The 15,030-nt window shown below is 46.3% G+C and overlaps 2 protein-coding genes across 3 annotated transcripts in view; one reads left to right on the forward strand and one right to left on the reverse strand.

Moving 5' to 3' along the window:
- The first annotated feature begins 57 nt into the window (after positions 1–57).
- On the forward strand, positions 58–7,690 carry ZKSCAN4 (zinc finger with KRAB and SCAN domains 4). The gene is made up of 5 exons (XM_045073967.1): positions 58–688; positions 2,156–2,300; positions 3,674–3,756; positions 5,046–5,169; positions 6,042–7,690. The coding sequence occupies exons 1-5, from the start codon at positions 254–256 to the stop codon at positions 6,899–6,901; spliced, it is 1,647 nt and encodes a 548-aa protein (XP_044929902.1). The 5' UTR covers positions 58–253; the 3' UTR covers positions 6,902–7,690.
- ZSCAN9 (zinc finger and SCAN domain containing 9) overlaps positions 682–15,030 on the reverse strand; it is a 38,623-nt gene continuing 24,274 nt past the window's right edge. Inside the window, exons 5-6 of one of the 2 annotated variants that reach the window (XM_045073975.1) lie at positions 10,473–10,632; positions 682–826 (exon numbers count right to left, since the gene is read on the reverse strand). The gene's annotated coding sequence lies outside the window, so the exon portion shown is untranslated. Of the gene's footprint in view, positions 827–7,795; positions 8,054–10,472; positions 10,633–15,030 lie in introns of those variants that run through there. The other variant, XM_013049706.2, reaches the window with a different exon arrangement.

Consider the following 15,030-nt stretch of genomic DNA (forward strand, 5'->3'; position numbering starts at 1 on the left):
CTCGCGGGTCGGCGCGTGCTCGCGGATCCACGCCCCCTGACTTCCGGCGACCCGCTTCCGGTGCCTGGGCTGCGCGCGCTTCGGCGGCCGGACGCCCGCGCCTTCCGCTCCGCCGCGGGGAGAGGGGCTACGGGCCTCGGGGCGGCAGCGGAGGGGGCGCGGCCGGGGTGCGGCCCGCAGTCGTGCCGGCCGGCGGCGACGTTGCACTCGAACTGCCGGGGAAGCAGCTCTGCTCGCCGGCGGGAGGCCCGAGATGGCCCGAGAGTCCAAGTCGAGCGCGGCCTTGGACGCCGGCGCGGCAGCGGAGCGGCCGGGGCTCCTGACGGGGCTCCTGACGGTGAAGGTGGAGGACGACGACGTTCCCGCGCCGGCGGAAGAGGCGGGCGCGCCGGGCAGCCCGGCCCGCGGCCCCGAGCGCTCGCGCCGGCGCTTCCGGGGCTTCCGCTACCCCGAGGCCCAGGGACCCCGCGAGGCGCTGAGCCGGCTGCGGGAGCTCTGCCGACGCTGGCTGCGGCCCGAGACGCACAGCAAGGAGCAGATCGTGGAGCTGCTGGTGCTGGAGCAGTTCCTGACCATCCTGCCCGAGGAGCTGCAGGCCTGGGTGCGGGAGCAGCAGCCGGAGAGCGGCGACGAGGTGGTGGTGCTCCTGGAGTATCTGCAGAGGCATCTGGAGGAGCCAGGGCCGCAGGTAGAGGCGAAGGGCTTCGTGTCAGAGACGAGCTCTGTCTCTCCCTGAGTCTCAGCATCGGAGTGAGGGTCGTTTCTGGAAGACCCACAAGTTCTCAGTGTCTTTTCGTATCGTAAACCTCTTTGCCCCTTCGGAGTGCTGGTATTTTTAAGAACATGAAGGATTACGGAAGAACTCAGTTAATATTGAAACACAGTTAACAGAGCATGAAACAAATTAGTGATATATGTGCTTTTTAAAAATTAATGCACTAAATAGTAAGACCCGGTCAGGCCCAGTAACGTAGAGTTTTATGGTGGTGCTGAATGCCTTTGACAGCCTGTGCCTGGTTTTGCCTACTTAGGTTTATATCACTTTCATTTGTTGCTTCCATTCATAATTGAAGGAATTGCTAAATTTTGCTTAGACACTAGTAAAAATAGAAATATATTTCCTGTTTACATTCATAGAACACTTGGAAGAGAGTCCACGAACCACAAGTTAGGAACTTCTGGGTTCATTTTTATCTGCATCTTCCTGCTTTTTGTGGACCATTTTCCATGTGCATTATCCTGTATTTTTGTGCCTTCCAGGGGACATTGTAACTGGTGACCAGGAGACCAAGTTTTTTTCGTTGTTTTTTTTTTTTAAGATTTTATTTATTTGACACAGATAACAAGTAGGCAGAGAGGCAGGCAGAGAGAGGAGGGGAAGCAGGCTCCCTGCTGAGAGGAGAGCCCCATGCTGGGCTCCATCCCAGGACCCTGAGATCATGACCCAAGCTGAAGGCAGTGGTTTAACCCACTGAGCCATCCAGGCGCCCTGAGACCAAGCTTTTGAATTGGCCATAGTGTCCCCAAGCCCTGTAACAGTGAAAACTCATTTCAAGTCTCTTGGTTTCAGGTTGTGAATTTTATATATAAAATGTGGAAATTCTAAGCTGTATATAAGCTTATGATCACTAAAGTGAATTCAGAACTAATTACAAAAGCCCAGAAAGAAACTTGCTTAATGAGGGCATACTATATCCCTGGCCCTGTGTTAGGTTATTTCATATGCTGTCATCCTATTTGCTAGTCCTCCAAACCTCGTAAGCTAGAAATTATTATTTTTACTTTTCAGTAAAAGAAAAAAAAATTCCGAGAACTTAACACTAGTTCCCAAAAAGCACAGTGTATATAACGAGGGAGCACGCGATAGTGGCTAAGAGCATGGGCTCTGGGATCCCTCTGCCTGACCCCCCTCCCCCCACTAGCATCACCACTGATAAGCTAGGTGACCTTAGGCAAGTTGCTTCAACTCTGGGCCTCCATTACCTCAGCACAAAAGCACAGATAATAGTAGTTCCTCGCTCATAGAGCTGTTGCTACCTGCATTCAATGAATCGTGATTCATAAGGTTCTTAGAACTAGTGCCTGGAAAACAGAAAGTACTAGCACAGAGAAAGCATACTAGAAGTTCTGATGAATCAGTAAGTGAAACTTCCAGGTCCTCGGTGGTGACCAGAGGCAGCTGCTCTGTTGCAAGATGGCAATGCTGACACCAGCTCAGAGGCCCTGGAGTACCGACTTGCAGCCAAAGAAGGCTCTGCTCAAGCGCGAATCTCTGGGATCCCAGGCCTCAGCAGACAGCGGTGAGTGTTGTCTCCTGGGCAGCTTGAATTCTACAGCCTTCGTCCAGCTTCATTTAAAAGACAGATCTGTTGACAGGTGCTTTATATGCTCAACAGAGATCTACTTTACTTTGAGACTGAGACAACAGGGAAATTTCAGACAATGGTGGGAAGCTTTCCTAACCAAACCTGGACCTAGTAAATAAGACTATTAAAATTGGCATTTGGAAAGAATTGATTTTTTTTAATAACGTGACCTCCATTTATTTAACATGAGTTTGTGGAGATGCCCTATGTGGTAGCCAGTGTTCTGACACCAGGACAGAGCTGTCAGTAAGACAGATCTCTTGCTCCACTGGAGCTTACATTAAAAGGGAAAATGACAAAGAAAGCAATGATATTTTAGTTATTAGTGAGTGAGGAATATAAGGCAAGAAATGTAAAGCCCGCCATAATATCGCAGACATTGTAGGAATGCTGCAGGTCAGAGTATACATCTTCTCGACCATTGGTCTGTAACTTGGACAGGGAGAGAAGTACTCCACGGGAAAGCACCATATGTTCCCAGGTGTTCCCCATCTGCTGTGCACATGAGGGCGTATTCCCAAGACACACAGCACTGGGACACACCAACCAACGTGCAGTCTTTCTCCACAGAGGTTCTGCCCTAATTTTTGCAAAGTTCAGCTCTTCCAAGAAAACCAGAAGTGACCCTTTACTTCTCTCAGATTTGAGCAAGTTCCATATAAATAACCTTCATTTTTTTTTTTTTTTTTTTTTTTTTTTTTTTTTAAAGATTTATTTATTTATTTATTTGACAGAGAGAGAGAGAGAGAGAGATCACAAGTAGGCAGAGAGGCAGGCAGAGGGAGAGAGAGAGGAGGAAGCAGGCTCCCCGCCGCGCAGAGAGCCCAATGCGGGGCTCGATCCCAGGACCCTGAGATCATGACCTGAGCAGAAGGCAGCGGCTTAACCCACTGAGCCACCCAGGCACCCCTCATTTTCTTATTTCTAGGTCTAGCCTCATCTCTTAGTTTTTTAAAACCAAAGCAGAAACACCCTAAAAGCTACTAAAGAGTTACTTCACCAAAAATCTTATCCATTCTTTCGACAAAATTCAAGACTAAAGATCATCAAATGGAAAGCTTTGTTTTCTTTTGATGTTGCTTTCCTGTCACAGTTCCTCCGAGGAGCCTGCCTGCATATCTGCAGCAGCACACCACGCCTCTCTCGGCCCTAGGGCTGGAGCTGGCAGGACCAGGCACTGGGGAAAGGAGTACATTGTGTATAAATTTTCTGGGGAATTTCCTGGCCCAGTTTTTGAGCTTGGAATCCACAGGCCAGGGAGGCTGGGTGCCAGGGTCCATCTCCTCCAGAGCGTTTTTCCTTCTTAGTCCTCCAGGTTCCTGGGCTTGCCCCAGGAGGGCGCTGCAGAGGACACGCAGTGGTGGCTGCCAGGCTGCCCCCAGAGCCCCAGGTGAGCCGGAACCCCCTGCTGTGCAACCTTTCCCGGTCCCTCTCTCCCGCCCTACATCCTACACCCACGCAAGTCCTAGGTGGGATTTTAAGTTTCTCATGCATGCCAGTGTCGCTTGTCATGGTCTAACGTTCTGGTGCCTGTGGAGGAGCCTTTTCTTATTTTATGACTCGCCTGGGCGCTGTCTGTGCTTCCACACCCTCCCTGCTCTCTGGTCAGCCCCTTCCATTTTCTTCGAGAAGTACAATTCGGCAAATGCAAGCTGAAGCTTTTGTTGTGATGGTGCTTTTGTCCTGAAGTGGGATTTTTTTTTTTTTTTAAGGATTTTATTTGAGAGAGAGGGAGAGTGAGCACGAGAGCGGGGAGGGGCAGAGGGAGAAGCAGGCTCCCCGCTGAGCAAGGAGCCTGACACAGGGCTCCATCCCAGACCCTGAGATCATGACCTGAGCCAAAGCTAGAGGCTTAATGGACTGAGCCACCCAGGCGCCCCAAGTTGTTGTTTTTATTTTTTTCTTTCTTTCTTTTTTTTTTTTTTTCTTTTTTAAAATGCCATGACTAGGGTATAAACACACAGTCTCTGGCTCTCAAGGAACTTAAAAGTTGAGAGGAAGATGGGGCATGTGTATTTTTCTCAACTAATAGTACAATCTGAGCAAGCTTTACTTAACGTGGATTTTACTTTCTCATCCAGTTCCTCATGTCCTCGAGATTCTGTAGTTGCACTTTCTTCCCTGACTGTCCTCACCTCAGACCTACATTTCTTTGTATTTTATTCTTTTTAAGATTTTATTTATTTATATGACAGAGAGAGACAGCGAGAGAGGTAACACAGCAGGGGGGTGGGAAAGGGAGAAGCAGAGCCCCCGCTGAGCAGGAAGCCCAATTTGGGGCTCGACCCCAGGATCCTGGGATCATGTTCTGAGCTAAAGGCAGACGCTTGACCACTGAGCCACCCAGGCGCCCCTCATTTCATTATATTTTAATAATCATTCATGTCAATGAGCCCCCATCATTAGCTTGCTGAAAATCACACCAGAAATCTCGTGCGACATTTCCGTTGGTTCCAGGCCTTTCACTAGGCTGCCTGTTCTTTTGTCTAGACACTGATGAACACACCCTCACGGGTTCTCTCATTCTTTACTTCCGTGCTGTTCTGCTGACCAGTGAGGCGGGTATTCCTCCGCTGGTATGGTTGGCACAACCGTTTGAGGGGACATTGAGTCTCCTGTGTCCAGCTGCGGGCGGGACTTTGGGGCAGAGGAACTAGGTGGGACCGTGTGCTGTTTCAGGGCTTGCTGAAGATGGAAGACGTGGCCCTGGCTTCCTCCCTTGCGTGGACACAGCTGGATTCATCTTGGAGGAGCTTCCACGGAGAGGAAAGGCAGGAGAACTGCGGCGGCCTGACTCCCCTGGGTAAGACATGGGTGCTGTTCTCTGCTAGGGTCTCGTGGCTCCCCTTGTTGGTCAGAAGCTACTGGGCTGTGAGAAGCTGTCTGAGCTGTTTGCATCCAGAACCACTGTTTCTGAACCCGCTCTTAACTACAGCGTGACCAGCTCCTTAACCCCCATGACGCCGTCTCCTTCTGCCAGCATTCTGGGCAGGGGACATGGGGTGCAGCAGATGCAACCCCCAGCCTCGCTCGCAGCAGTTGCGCAGTCAGTATTGATCCCCCGCCCGATGCCAACCTCGACAGGAGACTGAGTCCTCCTCAGGAGACGGGCCACAGGACCGTAGAGCATGAGAGCAAGAAATGACCTGGAAGGGGTGGCAGAAGTGACCTAGAGATCAGGACACAGGGCAACAGCCGGACTCGTCAGAGCTCACACGGCTCTGTGGTGTGCAGTGGCAGTGCCAGGTCAGCTCTGTCAGCCGCGAAGCCGGTCCCTGCCTGGGGTCAGAGTGACCACACGTGTCCCTGACGCGGATCAGTTTCTTGGTTCCCACTTGCCCCGTTTTTTACAGAATGTTTCATTAAGTCCTTACATTTGCCTGCTTCCTGCTACCTTCCGCCCAGCTCTCTGAGCATTCAGCCCCAGTCAGGGTCCTGCCTCCGTCCTTAGGACTTGGAGCCTCTGCGTGTGTCCCTGGCACAGTCCTCACCACTTTCCCCACGTCCCAGGGGGCGCCCTGCTTCTCACGGCCCCGTGCCTGTTCTCCGGTCTCCCCCCAGCATCCGCCGCCCCCCTTTACTTCCATCCTCATCCTTGCCCGGAATCCTCATCCCGGCCTCTGAGGAACTCCGCGGCAGGGCATACCCGACCGGTCTGACCACTCGTTCTTTCAGGTGGTGCCATGCAGGCTGAGATCGCGGACCCACCCCCAGATGAGCAACATCCAGGGCAAGAGCCTGGGGAAGTGCCGTGCCCCGTGGGTGAAGACACTGCCCCGGCTCCCGCCCGCGCAGAAGCTGGCGAACAGGAGGGCAGGTTACCAAGAAAGCAGAAAAATGACACAGGACCTAGGCGGCACTATTGTCATGAATGTGGAAAGAGTTTTGCTCAGAGTTCAGGCCTGACTAAGCACAGGAGAATCCACACTGGAGAGAAACCCTACGAATGTGAAGACTGTGGCAAGACCTTCATCGGGAGCTCTGCCCTGGTCATCCATCAGAGAGTCCACACCGGCGAGAAACCGTATGAGTGTGACGAGTGTGGCAAGGTCTTCAGTCACAGCTCAAACCTTATCAAACACCAGAGAACCCACACTGGGGAGAAGCCCTACGAGTGCGAGGACTGCGGGAAGACCTTCAGCCAGAGCTGCAGCCTCCTGGAACATCACAAAATCCACACGGGGGAGAAGCCGTACCAGTGCAGCATGTGCGGCAAAGCTTTTAGGCGGAATTCACACCTCCTGAGACACCAGAGGATCCACGGTGATAGGAACGTGCAGGATCCCGAACGTGCAGAGACCTGGGAGAGTCGGGGGAGGGTGGGAGGCCAGTGGGAAAATGAGGCTCCTGTGTCTCATAAATGTCATGAGTGTGAGAGAAGTTTCACTCGCAACAGAAGCCTTATTGAACACCAAAAAATCCACACTGGTGAGAAACCCTATCAGTGCGACACATGTGGAAAAGGCTTTACCCGAACTTCATACCTTGTCCAGCATCGGAGAAGCCACGTCGGAAAAAAAGTTCCATCACAGTGACCATGTTGTACACGGCAGAGTTGGTGCTCGTTCCTCATTGAACCGAATCCTTCGCCAGCCCTTCCTGATCACAGACCCGGGGCTGCGCTTGACTGACCACTTCCCGTCATCTTGTGGCAGAAGATGCAGAGTCTGGCTGAGATGGATTCTCCTCTACATCCTAGAAGGTGGCTGAGGAACAGCTGGTTTGACAGGAGGCTATGGGAGAGTAGTCTGGAAGGGGTAAGACCAGAAACGTTTATTATCACCTACTGAACTGAAAAGGGCTTCCAGACCGGCTAAGCACCTCTGGCCAGCACATTATGACGTTTCCTATGTAGATGGCTCTGATGAGGGCTGCTGCTCTGACCATTTTGCCTATGAAGAATCCTCCATCATTCGGTCAGATCCATGACTTCTTACACCCCCCACTGTGCCTTGCGTACAGGTGCTTATGAACATTAAATATACCAGTGAGGTGACATCCGTAGCTCTGAAATTCTAAATGTGGTCTGGATTTCTGAGGTCTTTCTAACTAAGGCCACTTACGTTTGTGTCAGATTCTCTGAGGTTCTAGATCCTGGGTCAGTTGTGCATTTACTGCCACTCACACAGGACTGTCAGAGTTGGGGTCGGGGAATCCGTTTTCTTCACCAGCTTAGTACTTGTAGACGAATGCCTTAAGCAGCTGATCATTCAGACGCGGTGAGACTGCTCATCCATGTAACTCCATTTTGTTCACATTAATTTTGCTACTTTTTAGGAGGAAACCTTTCACAGGTAAATAAAAAGTGGATTGATCAAGTCAGATCCAACTGGTTATGAATTTTGATATAATTTCTATGATGTTCCATAGCTTGTTTCTCACCTTATAGTTATCTTGGGCCTAACAAATTGCCAAGACACCACCTGTATCCCTCTCTCCCATGTTTGAGCCAACTTGAATCACAGCTTACGTTAGCAAGGCCTGAATTTCCTCCAGGCGAGGGGATTCACACGAGATATTGCTGACAGGCTTCAGTCATGTTTTCAGAACTGGTCTGTTCGCTGGGTCAGGATAAGAAGAGTCAGAGGCAGCCAGTGAGGATGGGAGCCCAAGTATGGACAGTAGGAGAAAATGCATCCGTTCAGAATTACACTGGACTCCTACTCCACAATATCCAAAGTATCATCCTGTGAAGCCACAAAAAGACTTTTGTGATATCTTTTGTTTTCACCCAGATCACGTTCTGAGTTCTTTAAAGACTGGCGTCTTCTTGATGTCACCAGCTTCCAGCTTTCCAGGCTATGCCAAGAATGGATTCCATTTCTCGTGGATCTCAGGACCATGTTTTGTTCGGTCACCAGCAGGGTGGTTCCTGTGCTCTCAAGTACCCTTTCTAGGTCCCCACTCTGAAGCAGCACAGGCTGCCGAGAGAACTGGCAGATTCGGGGGCTTTCCCTCTTCCCACTTTCTCGCAGTCTCATTGTCTTCATTTCCCCTCAGTGTAGTGTAATTTAAAACTTTAGTTTTCCAAACTTTTACAGGCCTACTCCACCTTTTTAGCCTTCTAAAATGTAATCTTTTTTAGCCTTCTAAAATTTCCTTAATCTTTTGTTACTTCCACAAAGCTAGCAATTTTCTTTTCTCTATTCCTAAATGTTAGCGAACAGCCTTGATCTTAAACACTGTTCATATTTCTTTGGTATATTTTTTAATGTCATGGGGAGAAATGCAGGTGAAAGCTTTTTATAAACCAGAAACGATTATACACATGTAGCTTGCTGGGATTAACGGGACTGCTGTGCTTCCTTTGCTTTCTGCTCCTTCCCAGCCTTAGAGGCTTCTCCGTAGAGGAGGGAATACTGTAGAAAAATACTTCTAGTGCCTGTTATGTCTGATAATGAAAGATAAAGCATATACACACATACTTGCTTGGGCTTAAGGTTTTAGTGTGCTGAAGATGGTAAGACATGCACATTAATTGGCATGCCATGAGAAATGCCTTGGGAATGGTGAGCTGAAGGGTACAGAATCTCAGGAAAAGGGTATTTCTGGTTGTCAGCTGTGAGCACATGGATAGGGTTATGTGTAAAAGCTGGGATTACAAAGAGTTTGTCAGATTTAGTAACTAAGGCAAATGAGAAATAGGCACATAGTAGGGATCTTCAGTGCCAGAGTAAGGAGTTTAAATTTTAGTAAGTACCAGGGAGCCAATGACACGATCAAAGTATTATCTAACAGTATTATGTAATTTCAACTTAAAAAACTTTGTCGGTAGTCTTGGACACCTTGGTTTTGTATAAAACAAACATGTTTATGAAGTAAATTACAAAATGGCTTCAAACCTAGTCTATTTAATAGGGCAGCCAAAATATTATTTCCAGATAAAATTAAATGGAGTAAAATAAGCTGCTTAGTTAAGATATGACCAGTATTTGGGGCACCTGGGTGGCTCAGCTGGTTGAGTGGTTCAGCTCAGGTCATGGTCCCAGGGCCCTGAGATCGAGCCCCGCATTGGGCTCCCTGCTCCGTGGAGAGCCTGCTTCTCCCTCTACCTCTGCCTGCTGCTCTGCCTACTTGTGCTCTCTTTGCCAAATAAATAAAATCTTAAAAAAAAACTTTTTTAAAGATATGACCAGTATTTAAGGTAGAATAAAATGCCACTTTTTGTGCTGTTTAAAATTGTTTTTTGAATTTTAATGTCAACTAGTCAGCCATTCTATTTAATTTTACAACTGCTGCAGACCAGAAATCCTCCATTTTATGTTTTCTCCCTTTGCATGACTAAGTAGCTGGTTACAACATTTTTTCCACTTGGATAGAATGAAAAATTACTAGGAAAGGAGATTTTGAGGAATAGACCTCCTAGATATATTCTTAATTTTGGTGAAGTAGATAACCCTATAAAACACTTTGTTTTCTCCTTTAGAAAGAAAAAAAAGGGGGACAGATTACCCACAGGGTTGAGAGGACCACTTATACAAACAAGTGCTGGGAAGTTCTAGTTCAAAGTGGCACCATAGGATACCCTGAACTTGCCTCCTCCCACAGACATACTGAGTCAAGCTACAATGAATGGAACAATCTCTTAAAAAACAAAGGATGGCTGAGTGACAGCTACACATCTGGCAACCAAGAAGAAAACTACATTGAAGCTTGTAAAAGAGTTGAAACACAATTTCCCAATAAAGCCCACCCCTGGCACAGTGACCCACAGCTAGGAAGGAACTCAAAACCTGGAGCTTCTCCCTGAGGAGCAATGTGTTCAAACCCACCTCAGGTATACCAACTTTTAAGACACAAACTTGAGAGACAGCTCCCCGAAACATATGCCTGAAAACCAAAGGGGACCTGTATCCCAAGACCCACAAGACTGAAGTGATCTGAGAAGCTACTCTTAGAGGGCTCAGAGGCAGCTGATAGTACTGAGATTGAAGATGAAGGAGGCTGACCTTCTATTAAAACACTGGCCTGAGGAGCAAATCTAACTGAATATATATGTAGGAGCCTGCTGGAACATTCCAGAGAGGAAATTGGCAGGTATCATCTTTGCAGTCTCTCTTTACCATGCTCCAAAGCACCATATCTCACAAATGAGCTTTTACGTACCTCTGTTGTTCCATTTTTGTGGCTGTCACCTTGGGGATGCCTTTGGATCATCTGGCTCTGGAGGCCAGGGGACCTTACGTTCCTGGTCTCATGGGAGTGTAATATTTGGTGTCACCCCCAAAAGAAGCTCATACCCAGTCTGGTGCCCCAGTTTTTGTGACTGCAAGAGAAAAAAGGAACAGAGAGGAACTGCAAAAACAGCCAGAAAAAATTTCGATAAGCAGTTACCCATCAGGAATTACCTTAAATGTAAATGGACTTAATTTTCCAATAAAAGAGTGGCTGAATGGATAAAAAGTCAAGACCCATCTATATGCTGCCTACAAAAGAGTCATTGTAGATAAGAGGACACACAAGACTGAAAATTAAGGGATGGAAAAAGATACTCCATGCAAATGGGAACCAAAAGAAAGCTGGAGTAGCTATACTTTTATACAATTTCAGATGAAATTGACTTTAAAACAAAGACTAATAAGAGACAAAGAAGGGCATGACATAATGATAAAGGGGCCAATCCAACAAGAAGATAGAACATTTGTAAATATTTATGCACCTAACTTAGGAGCACTTAAGTAATATAAAGCAAATATTAAACAAATAAAAGGAGAACTAGGGGCACCTGGGTGGCTCAGTGGGTTAAAGCTTCTGCCTTTGGCTCAGGTCATGATCCCAGGGTCCTGGGATCGAGCCCTGCATCCAGCTCTCTGCTCGGCGGGGAGCCTGCTTCCTCCTTTCTCTCTACTTGCCTCTCTGCCTACTTGGGATCTCTGTCTGTCAAATAAATAAATAAAATCTTTAAAAAAAAAAAAAAGGAAAACTAACCAGAAACCAATATTGCACTATATGTTAACTAACCAAAATTTAAATAAAATTTTTAAAAAGGAATAAAAAGAGAAATAGGAATCCAAAAGTAGGGCCTTCCATTGATGGGTAGATTATCCAGACACAAAATAAGGAAACATTGGCCTTACATGATATAGGAGACCAAATAGACAACAGATATTTACAGAACATTCCAGCCTAAGGCAACAGAATACATGTTCTCCTCAGGAGTACATGGAACATTTCTCAAGATACAGCATATGTTATGCTACAAAACAAGTCTTTTTTTTTTTTAAGATTTATTTATTTATTTGACAGAGATCACAAGTAGGCAGAGAGGGAGGAAGAGAGAGAGGGGGAAGCAGGCTCCCTGCTGAGCAGAGAGCCTGATGCGGGGCTCAATCCCAGGACTCTGAGACCATGATCTGAGCCGAAGGCAGAGGCTTAACCCACTGAGCCACCCAGGCACCCCAAGTCTTTTTTCTTTTTTTATAATTAAAATTCAATTAGCCAACGTATAGTACAGCCTTAGTTTTTTTTTTTTTTTTTTTTTAAGATTTTATCTATTTGACAGAGATCACAAGTAGGCAGAGAGGCAGGCAGAGGGAGAGGAGGGGATCCGGCTCCCTGCTGAGCAGAGAGCCTGATGTGGGCCTTGAACCCAGCACCCTGGGATCATGACCTGAGCCGAAGGCAGATGGCTTTAACCCACTGAGCCACCCAGGCTCCTCCATCTTTAGTTCAATGATTCATTACTTGTGTATAACACCCAGTGCTCATCATATCACGTCACAAAACAAGTCTTAATAAATTCAAAATTACTGAATCATGTGAGTGTCTTCTAACCACACTGGTATGAAATTAATTACACAAAACATAAAATTCACAAATATGTGGAGATTAAATAAAATGCTACTGAACAACTAATAGGCCAAAGGAGATATCAAAAAAATACCTTGAGACAAATGAAAATGGGAATGTAATATACCATATGGGATGCAGCAAAAGAAGTTGTAAGAAGTTCATAGTGATAAATGTCTATCTTGCAAAAGAAGTCTCAAACAATCTAACTACACATTAAGAAACTAGAAAAAGAAGAACTGAAGGCCAAAGTTAGCAGAAGGAAGAAAATGAGATTATGTCAGAAATAAATGAAATAGAGACTAAAAAGACAGAAAAGATTAATGAAACTAAAAACCTGTTCTTTGAAAAGATAAAATTAACAAACCTCTAGCTAGAATCACCAAGAAAAAAAAAAAAAAAGAGGACTGAATAAAAAATCAGAAAGGAAAGAGATGATAGAACTGATACCACAGAAATACCAGAGATCATAAGAGACTACAATGAACAATTATAGGCCAATAGCTTGGACAATCTAGAAGAAATAGGTAAATTCCTAGAAACATACAACCTACCAAGACTGAATCATGATGAAATAGAAAATCTGATCAAGGAGGAGTCAAGATGGCGGAGAAGCAGGCTGAGACTACTTCAGCTAGCAGGAGATCAGCTAGATAGCTTATCTAAAGATTGCAAACACCTGCAAATCCATCGGCAGATCGAAGAGAAGAAGAACAGCAATTCTAGAAACAGAAAATCAACCACTTTCTGAAAGGTAGGACTGGCAGAGAAGTGAATCCAAAGCTACGGGAAGATAGACCCCGGGGGGATGGGCCGGCTCCTGGCAAGTGGCGGAGCAGCAGAGCACAAAATCAGGACTTTTTAAGTCTGTTCTGCTGAGGGACATCACTCCAGAGGCTAAACCGGGCCGAAGCCCACGCGGGGTCAGTGTGGCCTCAGGTCCTGCAAGGTCACAGAAGGATCGGGGGTGTCTGAGTGTCGCAGAGCTTGCGGGTACTGGAACGGGGAAGCCGGCTACAGAGAAAGAGCCGACAGTAAGCTCGCAGCTCGGGGTTACCTTGAACCGGTCAAAGGCTCGGTGAGCTCGGAGCGCGGCCGGAGGTCAGGCAGAGGGGAGTTACTGGGCGCTGTTCTCTGAGGGCTCACTGAGGAGTGGGGCCCCGGGCCCTAGGCTCCTCCAGGCCGAAGACCAGGAGGCTGCCATTTGTATTCCCGTCCTCCGGAACTCTACGAAAAGCGCTCACGGAACAAAAGCTCCTGAAAGCAAACCCAAGCAGATTTCTCAGCCCTGCCCCGGGTAAGGGCGATGCAATTCTGCCTGGGGCAAAGACACTTGAGAATCACTACAAAGGCCCCTCCCCCAGAAGATCAACAAGAAATCCAGCTAAGACCAAGTTCACCTACCAAGGAGTGCAGTTTCAATACCAAGGAGAGCAGCAGAATTCCAGAGGAGGAGAAAGCAAAGCACAGAACTCATGTCTTTCTCCCTGTGATTCTTTAGTCTTGCAGTTAATTTAAATTTTTTTTCTTTTTCATTTTTTTCTCTTCTTCTGCTAAATTTTTTTTAACTTTTACCCTTTTCTTTATTAACGTTTTTTAACTAGTTTATTTAATATATATATTTTTTCTTTTTTATACTTTTCTTTATTTTTTTTTTAATTCTTTTCTTTCCTTTTTTTGTTTTGTTTTGTTTTCTTTCTTTCTTTCTGAACCTCTTTTTATCCCCTTTCTCCCCCCTCACGATTTGGGATCTCTTCTGATTTGGTTAAAGCATATTTTCCTGGGGTTGTTGCCACCCTTCTAGTATTTTACTTGCTCCTTCATATACTCTTATCTAGACAAAATGACAAGGCGGAAAAATTCACCACAAAGAAAAGAACAAGAGGCAGTACCGAAGGCTAGGGACCTAATCAATACAGACATTGGTAATATATCAGATCTAGAGTTCAGAATGACAATTCTCAAGGTTCTAGCCGGGCTCGAAAAAGGCATGGAAGATATTAGAGAAACCCTCTTGGGAGATATAAAAGCCCTTTAGGGAGAAATAAAAGAACTAAAATCTAACCAAGTTGAAATAAAAAAGCTATTAATGAGGTGCAATCAAAAATGGAGGCTCTCACTGCTAGCATAAATGAGGCAGAAGAAAGAATTAGCGATATAGAAGACCAAATGACAGAGAATAAAGAAGCTGAGAAAAAGAGGGACAAACAGCTACTGGACCACGAGGGGAGAATTCAAGAGATAAGTGACACCATAAGACGAAATAACATTAGAATAATTGGGATTCCAGAAGATGAAAGAGAGAGGGGAGCAGAAGGTATACTGGAGAGAATTATTGGAGAGAATTTCCCCAATATGGCAAAGGGAACAAGCATCAAAATTCAGGAGGTTCAGAGAACGCCCCTCAAAGTCAATAAGAATAGGCCCACACCCCATCACCTAATAGTAAAATTTACAAGTCTTAGTGACAAAGAGAAAATCCTGAAAGCAGCCCAGGAAAAGAAGTCTGTAACATACAATGGTAAAAATATTAGATTGGCAGCAGACTTATCCATAGAGACCTGGCAGGGCAGAAAGAGCTGGCATGATATATTCAGAGCACTAAGCGAGAAAAACATGCAGCCAAGAATACTATATCCAGCTAGGCTATCATTGAAAATAGAAGGAGAGATTTAAAGCTTCCAGGACAAACAAAAACTGAAAGAATTTGTAAGCACAAAACCAGCTCTACAGGAAATATTGGAAGGGGTCCTCTAAGCAAAGAGAGAGCCTATAAGTAGTAGATCAGAAAGGAGAGAAAATATACAGTAACAGTCACCTTACAGGCAATACAATGGCACTAAATTCATATCTCTCAATAGTTACCCTGAATGTT

The sequence above is a fragment of the Mustela putorius genome, unplaced genomic scaffold, assembly GCF_011764305.1.
Source record: "Mustela putorius furo isolate JIRA1106 unplaced genomic scaffold, ASM1176430v1.1 tig00537295_pilon_pilon_pilon, whole genome shotgun sequence".
Taxonomy (NCBI): Eukaryota; Metazoa; Chordata; class Mammalia; order Carnivora; family Mustelidae; genus Mustela; species Mustela putorius.

What these genes read in the sequence shown, in the direction of transcription:
- ZKSCAN4 (XM_045073967.1), top strand. Translation starts at nt 254, where the DNA reads ATGGCCCGAGAGTCCAAGTCGAGCGCGGCCTTGGACGCCGGCGCGGCA. An exon ending in GGCTGCCCCCAGAGCCCCAG is followed by an intron (nt 3,757 to 5,045) that starts GTGAGCCGGAAC and finishes GTGCTGTTTCAG; the next exon opens with GGCTTGCTGAAGATGGAAGA. An exon ending in CGGCGGCCTGACTCCCCTGG is followed by an intron (nt 5,170 to 6,041) that starts GTAAGACATGGG and finishes TCGTTCTTTCAG; the next exon opens with GTGGTGCCATGCAGGCTGAG.